The 9,744-nt window shown below is 36.2% G+C and overlaps 1 protein-coding gene across 4 annotated transcripts in view; it reads right to left on the bottom strand.

Annotated features, from left to right (window-relative positions):
- Positions 1-9,744, bottom strand: part of LOC108685730 (ETS-like protein pointed) — a 116,283-nt gene that overhangs the window by 23,452 nt on the left and 83,087 nt on the right. For 3 of the 4 annotated variants that reach the window (XM_018190681.1, XM_018190682.1, XM_018190683.1), the window contains one exon: positions 5,621-5,884. The exons of the other annotated variant lie outside the window; for it this stretch is intronic. In XM_018190681.1, the coding sequence (XP_018046170.1) occupies positions 5,621-5,884 (264 nt within the window). The remainder of the gene's footprint in view (positions 1-5,620; positions 5,885-9,744) is intronic. 4 annotated transcript variants of the gene reach the window in all.

Here is a 9,744-nt window from a genome sequence, read left to right as displayed (position 1 = left end):
TATATATATATATATACATATATATATATATACACACGTATGTACGTGCACGCACATGTGCGCGCGTGTGCCATACGGTCGTGTCACGAGTTCTGAATGAGCAAGAGGCTTTGTAGACCCTCGAGGCGGTGTACGAACTATGAATGAACGAGTGAATGAATACAACCTGTGCCAACTACCCCTCCCCCCGCGGGCGCGTCCCTTTCTTCCTTTTTCTATTCGTTTCATCCCTATAGGCGAGTTTCTACTTCTAGCCTGCTAAGCACAGTCGCTCTTTCTTTATATATCTTTCTACTCGGGATATTTGCAGCGACACCATATGACGCCACTAATAACGCGTTATGTTCACGCAACACCATATATTACAGATCCTTCCGCGACGCAGAAGATCGCGGGCTCTCGTTCGCGTCAATCGAGATAACGCGCTACCGCGATTTTAATACGGTTTTATTACCGCGCTTATTAAGCTTCCCGTAGCTCTATAGTCGCATATTAAAGATACCGGTTTGAGGAAACTAGATACAATTTGCTCTGCCTCTGCGGCGTTCAGCGTAAAAACGAGAAATGAAGTATAAAGAATTAATTCTTACTTTAAGATCTCATACGTATAAATTTCAAATGGAATGAATGAAATTTCGAGGTCTAGGTATTTATTATTTGTATATATAAATGAATAAGAGAGAATATCTTTTTTGAGAGAAGACATTCTTGATGTAAAGACTATACATATATCTTTTATTATTAATTACAACAAAACGAAGAATAAAAATTCAGATTTATATCTTTTATTACAAGATTTTTCATGTACAGAAAATATTGAGTGATTAAATTTGTTTGTAAAATACTGTCAAAAAGACATCACGTGGCGGACATGACGGAAAAAAAAGATACAGAAGCGATCGGAATGTCACGTAATTTATTGGCATTAGTTATAACGCGAGGGTTGCTTAAGAAATAATCATTGTATTCGCCGGCGTGACTGACCAATCGCTCCTCTCTTCCATAAATGCTATATCGATGAACGTCACAAATCCTTTTTTGGATACCGCGTGTAAAACCACACGAGTGTCGCTTTCGCGCATGGGGATTCGACCCTCTCACGATCTCTTGTCCCCGCGCTTGTTGTCGCTAATTTATGCATAATATGCAAGCTCACATATACGCATTACGCGTGTTTGTGGATCCGTGCACGTGCGCACGATACGTGACACGAAGCAATGAATACGCGACAAGCTCGATGCTTGTCTTCATGGATAGCACGCGCTATCATCGATATATCCATAAAATTCAGCCTAAGAATCTACTACCTTCTTTCGTAAATTCGAATGGTGAGAAGGCTATAATCGAAAACACTTGAACTTACACTGTTAGAAATGTTTGTGAATTTACCATATTTTTACAATAAAAATGTGCAGTAAATTTACAATAGAAATTTGTTGTGAATTTACAAAACGTGCCGCGCCAGTATTAGAGATTTGCATATATTTTACCACAAAATGTTATTGTAATTTCACAATATAATATTGTTTAAATTTACAGCACATTTTTGTTGGATAAAAATTTTCAACACTTTTGAAAGTTTACAATAGAAATTTCTTACAGTGATGTCTTATTCTTATAAGTTCGACGACATGGTTATAATGATACGATAATGTTATCATATACGAAGATAATTTTAGTTGAAAGATCTAAAATTTTATTGGATACAAATCTGAAAATAATTTCATTGGATCATTTTATTGAAAATTATTTTAATCAAACTACTAGAATATCAAAATTTTTTGCAGCATTGCTTATTTAGTTTTTAACATAAATATTTCGATGGTCCAATAAAATTATTTTCAGATGTATGTCCAATAAAATTTATAGTCTTTCAAAATCGTTTTTTCCTTGAGTTATAATATCTAAGAAATGTGAATGCAGAATGAAATTTTTGTTGCCTTTAAAAATGAATTATAAAAAAAGACATAAAATTTCCAACAACTGATATTGTTTATTTCAATTTAAAATTGAAATAAGTTTCAGGATATAAATAAAACGTATAACTTAGCACGGTCCAATTAGCGAAGTTAAATATATGAACGTATCGAAGAATCTCGGAATATATCTGAATTCTAATAACATAATTAAAAATTATATAGTCGACTCAGTTCTAAATAATAGAGCGATACATCAGTTCCAACACGAGGAGGTCGAAAGCGAGGATAAGCGAGAGTCGAACTAGAGACCTCGAAGAGTTGTGATACATAACATAACAGTGCTTTAGCAAGCAGAAATAATGAGTCTATTATACGGATGTCTGTGTTGGTCGCTTTGTAATGACGATGTCCATAAGACACATACATACAGTACCAGTCAAGCCGGAGCACTTTGGCATCATACGTACAAATATCAGTCAGAACTTGCCAAATTCTTTAGTCTGAAAAAAATTTTTTAATATTTTATACGATATCTTAACATTGATAGATGAAATTTCCAATATTGTTAAAGTATCCAAGATAGATTTTTTTCGGTCCTTTGACACTTCATTTACGTCTCCAAAAAATAATAGTCCATACATAAAATATACATTATTCTTTTAAATTAATTTTATATATTATTGATAAAAAACGCATTTATTCGTATGTATAATTTCTTTCAAAGATGAAGACACACAGTACACAATTCAAAGCGTTTTACTTTCAGACAGGAGCGAATATAGAGCTGCTTTTTTATCAGATGTAACTGAATAAATTGTTTTTGGGAAATAAAAATTAATTAACGTAGTGATTAAAAATTCCTTCTTTGGTGAGAATTTCCAACGGCTAATTCAGTCAATTTTAATGTGGTAGTGGTTTCATTCTGCCTCCATGTAGACGAGAACGATTGAAATCGGGATGAGGGATATATATGAGCGCATTCATTAACGTCCACGTACACTTGTAGGTAGGTAAGTGTATGCGTGTGCTTTATATCGAGATAGACACACGCATGGCATGAGTCGGCGCGGAGCGGGCGAATCGTCTCTATTGTCCGCGGCGAAGCGTGTAGAGGACCCGACTTTCCCTCGTTCACCCACGGTCACTGCTGCAATGACGTAAGGCCCCTCGGCTAGGGTAATTGTTACCCGTGCGCTACGTACGAAGACTCGCTTTATAATGTTCTTCTCCACTCTCCGCACCGTTCTATTCCATTCCATTCGTCGTCCTATTGCGCGTGCCTCCCGAGTCCGACATCAACGCACTTGTGATTGCAAAGTGGAGTGTACGCGGTGCACGGATTACGGAACGGCACGCCAGGATTATCTCCCATTGATAAAGACTGCGTTATAGTACGCGAGCAAAATCGTAGTTTCAGCTGCCGCGATTGCGAGTCATCTCTCTAATCTTCTTTTTTGTTTCGTAATGTTCCCTAACAATGAAATGAAAATACATGACGTTAAGCCACGTGCTTATAAATTAATTCCTTTTGTATATCAGAATTTCTTTATATAATTAGTAACTTATTATTAATATTATAAATTATTATTAATAATTTTTTTATAAATAAATTACATATAATTCTCTCTAAAAATGAATCAGTGTATTATCATCACTGACATCAGTACACTTATAACTGATTATTAGCGAATATTTACTGTTTTTCAGTAATTATAAGATTATGATTTTCTGCAGATTCAATCTGTAGAAACCATAACTTTTAAAAATGAATCAGTGTGTATTATTACTGAAAAACAGAGTAAATATTCACTGATATTACTGTTAAAGTCAGTGATAATACACTGATTCACTTTTACAGAGTTTATTTATTAAAAATTTGTAATGCGTTCTGTCATCATTTACAGACTTAAGAAAGTCAATTTAATTGACTATAAGTTTTATAAAAAAGACATTTTAACATCGTTCCACAATGTTTTGACTTCAATTTGGTAATATTAAATATTAAAATACTCTAAACGCAATATAGCAAGTACTATTGTAATACGTTAAAATTCAAGCATAATTCATAAAAGTCGCAAACGTTTCATTAAACGCACATTGAACGTTGCTATTTGGTCTTTCGACAGCAGCACGTTAATCTATTGTGCAAAACGTGCTTGGCGAGAGTTGATTCGTCATGTAATGATGAATTTGATTTTACAATGGATAACCGCATATGGCGAAAGTAACTCGGTCAAAGCCAGATAAATGATCAAACGTTAATACTTAAACAAAAACTGGGTCACACGCGCTTGTGCAAAAATTATTCATGTCATAATGGGTGCAACGGGGAAATTTTTATATGACCATTACGTCAGTATTAGCGTTGATATTTTCACTCGGCAATTCGTTCTCCCATACCGCAAAGAAATTAAAACCGGGTTCGTGACCGGTGAATAATACGATTCTTAGTTCGAGCACACGCTAGCGAAATCTGGTTGATCGCATTGCACAACGTTACATTTTGTACAATAACAAAATCATTGTGTAATAAACGCTCATCAACTTGGTTTCATTCAACAAAAGTTCGATTTTGCAAAACTTGACGTCCATTCTCCCCGATAATCCTTCTCGTTTCGCGGCCGCGATTAGGAGACGTCGCGCGATTCATGAGATTGTACAAAACTTCTGAATGAATAGAATAGCTCCGCGAGAGAGCTATTCCAGACGATTCTGTAAAAAAAAATGAGAGAAAAAAAAATGAGTTTGAATGTGCCGCAGGTAACTTACATCATCTCCGATATTATCTCCGAATCTATCATACATGATTGTGGGATAGTTCGTTTGTTATTCAGTGTATTATGTAGTGGTGTATTCATCAAGAATTCAAGAGTGTAATAAAGAGAATAAATTTTTCAGGTTCAACAATATTCTCGTGTGAAGAATATAATGGACAAAACAAAGTGTTACATAAAGACTGAAGACGCCGACTAATGGGTGCCCTATAAGTCTGAGTTTCTCGTTTGGGCTCGAGCTCGAGAAATGGCTCACTCCCTCTCACTCGTCGCGCGCTGTAACAAGCCGTATCGTAATCAGCCCTGAGAGAAATCAGACGTTTGACGATTCGATTTCTAGGCATATACGGTGAAATCGCGGTCTGTCGCCGATGCAGTAACCCGCGATACGACGACGAAGAAATGCTAAATGAGGAACGAACAGTGACGATAATGAGAGGTTTGTGTTTGCAACACGTGCAAACGCACCAACCTGAGAGATGTTATCAGCCATCCTGACGTAACAATGAGAAACTCCTCCACGCTTTCGTTTGTACTTGCAATCGGGGAAATAAATAAAACGCGTCTTGTCGCGCAATTTAGCGGTCCCTTGCATATGCGCGCGAGTAATTATCGGTATCGGAAAGGGAAGAGCCGCATCGATGTTGTAGGAAGTGAGGCTTGTAATCATCTGACACTACTATCGTCGATGATAAAGCTTTTTACGCGCGTGTGGGTTTTTTACAAGGAAATTAATAATGTAACTTCCTTTTTTTTTTTAAGGATCGCGCGAGAAGATTTCAAAACCTCAACAGTTTAGGATTATTCTATAGAAATTTGCTATTCTGTGGAATATTGATGCAAGACGTTGCCTATGGGATTCCTACAAGCCCGAGATAATTCTTCGCGGTGAAGGAAGGTGGAGAGGAATAGTAAAAATGGACTTACCATCGTTATGATACTGTCTCGATGGCAGGGACACCGCGCCCGAAGAGGGTTGTATCGGGGGTTGTTGTTGCGTACCGCTCTGAGAAGGACCGGAGGAGTTGGAGGTGGCCGAATTGGCGGGCGTCGACGGATTTTTATGTTCTGGTGTTGCCACCTGATGGCCGCCACCCTGGTATTCCAAAAAATCACCTAAATCTGGCACGCATACGCTTTCATACAAGTTCGCCGGCACGTTCTCCAGAGAGGCCTTCGCTGCGTCGACATCTAAATGTAAAGAGATAAATCCTCAACCGAGCTGCACGTTTTATTCGAGTGCCTTCGCGAGTTAAGTAGTTAGGTTCGCGCCATCTCCATTTTTATCTGTTTTATCATTTGGACCCGTCTCGTCATTCGCGAATCTTTTAAAGTACTCGTTAACGTTAATAATGTGCATTGACTAAAGAAACTGTAGTTATATTTTTGCATTTATTTTGTATATAAATATATAAATACATAAAAAAATTATTATCGTTTTACATAACCGTTTCCCCGATTGCAATGACTATTTTTTACAAGAGTTTATAAGTTGAACGTGCATCAATATATTAATCTCGAGTTTGTTTATTTAATAATGTTGCAAAATTAAATCCGAATAATAATTTTAAAAAATTTAAACACGTTTATCCGAGTGTTAATTAACCCGTTAACTAAATAGCATTATTAACGATAGAAAAAGGAAAAAAGCTATATGTTTTCTAGTACACATTGTTCATTATTCACGAAGCATATATGCCTCGTGCATGTATACATAAATGGTCACATATACCTCATGGACAATGAACATGGTTAATCGTAATAATTAAGCCCCTTATCTTCACGTGATAACAGCTATCGCGACGGCATGTGTGCCCTAGTAGTTTTTCAGCGTATGTTGGTTATGACAATAAAATGTTTTGCATTTGTTTGTCATTAAGTGATTCCTCATAAGTAGATAGTTTCGCGCATCGCGAATCGCAATCGTAATTAACGATCTGGAGTAGGACTATCATCATTGCGACTGTATTGCGAAGGAGACGTTCGCCATTGCCGTGATTCATCGTCAGTGTTTCTACGCTTCTAGGAATTCTCGTGAAACTAATTGTCGACTGAAAATGTAAAACGACATACGTGCCATGAATATTTTCTTATTTTTCATATTTTTACACTCTGTTATACTTTTTTGCTTTCAATATACAAATAATCTTTGCTGTAGTCACTCCCTTTGGCTTTATATTTATATGTTGTCGACTATTAATTATTTGCGAGCAGTAGGGGAAAAAATTGAGATAAACTTTCTGTTAAGAGGAACAATTTACATTGTACTGATTTTTCAATTAAATAATTTTTATATTATCAGTATTAAAAATTGATTTATATTAAAGAAAATTATTTAAAATAAAACTCAAGTTTATTTCGTAAATAAAGATCGCTTAAAAATTGATTCGTGTTATTTGCATTGAAAATTCAATTTTTTAAAGATTTCTTCAAGCGTTGAAAGAAAAAAAAATAAAAGTTACGTTTATAGCAAGGTATAATGTCGAAATGTGCAAAGTGAACGGTACGCGAATCCGAGAAAGATATTTTCTTTAATCAAGTAATTATTTAACCAAAATTAGGCAAAATTTGACGATTAATCCAAGCTTTCATTCGATATGGTATATCAAAAGAGATCGATCATTCGTCTCTCGACGATGGCGAAACGCATCGCATTAATGAATTTCACCGTGAATCCGATCGGTATCACCGCGACAGGAAGATACAACTTTTTAGTTTCTACTTTTTTATACAACGCAAGAGCGTTTCCTAACATCCGTTCTCATTCGCGGAATCAAAGCGATTACCCACGTCGTGTCGCGACTGTGAGCGTCGGGTGCACGCTAGGCTTCAGTTAAATTACCGTCGCCTCGGTCAGAGGGATCACGCGGAGCGGCCGACTACATCGTTCACAATCGTAGCACAATAATAAATTGCACGGCTGGAATGTGGAAAGTACGACGATGATGACGATGATACTTTTATTTCTTTTCCTTACCGTTTCTACTGTCCGCAAAATTGCGTAGCTATAATGTATCTCTTCTCATTTCTAATATACGGAGATAATAAAACAGAGTAGTTTCAATTCTAATTGTAAGAAGGCCTGGTGATTCACCAAGAATTAATTTTAGAATTTAGTTTAACTTCAATATATAATTTTAATAGAATTTAATTTAATATTAGAATTTAAATTTAAATTTTTTTTAATTTTAATTTTTTTAATTCATCGATGATTTCCGGCAAATCCTAAATATAATCCGTTAATATTTATTTATAATTTACATCTCATTAATTAATATAAAATCCGTTTCGTTATTAGATTGTGATGAAATGATTCTTTATTAATAAGAAACTATGTTATAATGACGAACTTAACGTTAAGAATTTTATTTATTTATGCGCTCTCTTTCGATACAAAAGAGAGAAAGATTATGTATTCGAGACGAATCTCGAGTTTTGTGGTGAGTTACCGTTAGTAGTCGTCCTTAGATGTTAGTCGATTAAGTCGAGGTTTCAGTGCCAATGATGAGGCGACTTGAATAATCGATAAGGAAGTACGGGGTTTTACTTAACGGGAGTTAAATCACACAAGCGAACCTCCGCTTCCTGCCGCATCATTTCGTACGATCTGCTTTTATCTATCTAGATCTATTCTCCTTCCCTTCCATCTGTATTCTTATCTCTTCTTAAGTCTCCCCCTTTAGTCATCTCAATTTCTACCTTTTCTTTCCTTCTTATTTTCTATTATCTCAACTTTTTTATTATCTTATACAGTTTTCGTTATGCAATAAATGCAGCTTTTGATATATTTAACAATTAATAAGACATTAACCTCGATTAAATATTCTTATCGTTTACTTTAATGATTATATGAGTATATAAATATATAAAAAAATAAATTACGTATTAAATTGTGATGATATATATATTGCGCAATCACATACTGAACTCTATTCTGTACTTACTAAATATATATCGCCATAAAATATAGCCAACGTAAAACATTCTATGAAAAATAGGCATTCTAATTTCATTTCTATTATCTGTCAAATAATTATTCGGAAAATAATTTTGATTCCTTTTCGATTTAAAAATTATAATCACAGTGTGTGTGTGTGTGTGTGTGTGTGTGTGTGTGTGTGCGCGCGCGCGCGCACAACATAAAATTAATATTAGCTAATTTACAAAAGAAATTAATTGATAATGAAAATAAGATAGCCTAAATAAATAATCGGTTTTAAAATAAAGGCAATGGTGTGAATTACTTTTCTGCCACGTAAAATGTCTAGCATTTATATTAACATTTTAAATAAATTTATGGCGAAGCACTTCTGTGTATTTTTCCACGTGAATCGTTTCTCCACTTGCTCTATCCTATACGAGAATATAGATGTACCTTTTCTTTGAATCTTTTCTGCTTTTTTTTGTTGAGTCTAAAATGATCGAACGACGCATTTATGGTGAACTTGACTTGTTGTTTTGAGCGCACGCACCATGAAAGGGCACGAGGATCTAATAGGAGGAACCGGCCAAATCGAAGCTGCTGGCCATTGACGGTAGGTACGCGAGATCGAAATTCGAGTAAATTCTTTGGTGCACGCGAGTATATCCTCTCGAGAAAGCGTCTAAGTGGCCGCGGCAATGCGCTGCACCATTTCGGCGGATATCCGGGATGAGAATTTCTATGGTGCTCTGTCTTTTTTCTCCTCCGTTTCATTCTCTTCGCGCTGCGTGCGAGGTAAAAACGGGGGTCGATTCAACGCTACGAAAGACAGGGAGAGTGACACGGGAGGAGGTGGAGGTGAAGAGAGAAATGGTCACCACCCGCGCGCACCGCCCCATCGCTCTCGTCATTGTTCGCCGGAGTCTTTTTGCTCGTACGTTGTGCCGTGACATCGCGATTTTACGGAAATTCGATCGGTTTTGTCGACGACGGCGGATGGTGCCTGCCATAAAAAGTGCGTAGCGCGCGCGGCAAACACTTCTTACGCGATTTGCGACACCGGGGTTACCGGTGAGTGCCCAACGTATAAGAAATGCAAGACTGATCGCAATGTTTATTTTTAATAATA

Source organism: Atta colombica, unplaced genomic scaffold, assembly GCF_001594045.1.
Source record: "Atta colombica isolate Treedump-2 unplaced genomic scaffold, Acol1.0 scaffold155, whole genome shotgun sequence".
Classification (NCBI taxonomy): Eukaryota; Metazoa; Arthropoda; class Insecta; order Hymenoptera; family Formicidae; genus Atta; species Atta colombica.
The sequence above is the reverse complement of the archived record's forward strand: the minus strand, read 5'-3'. Positions and strand labels throughout refer to the sequence as shown.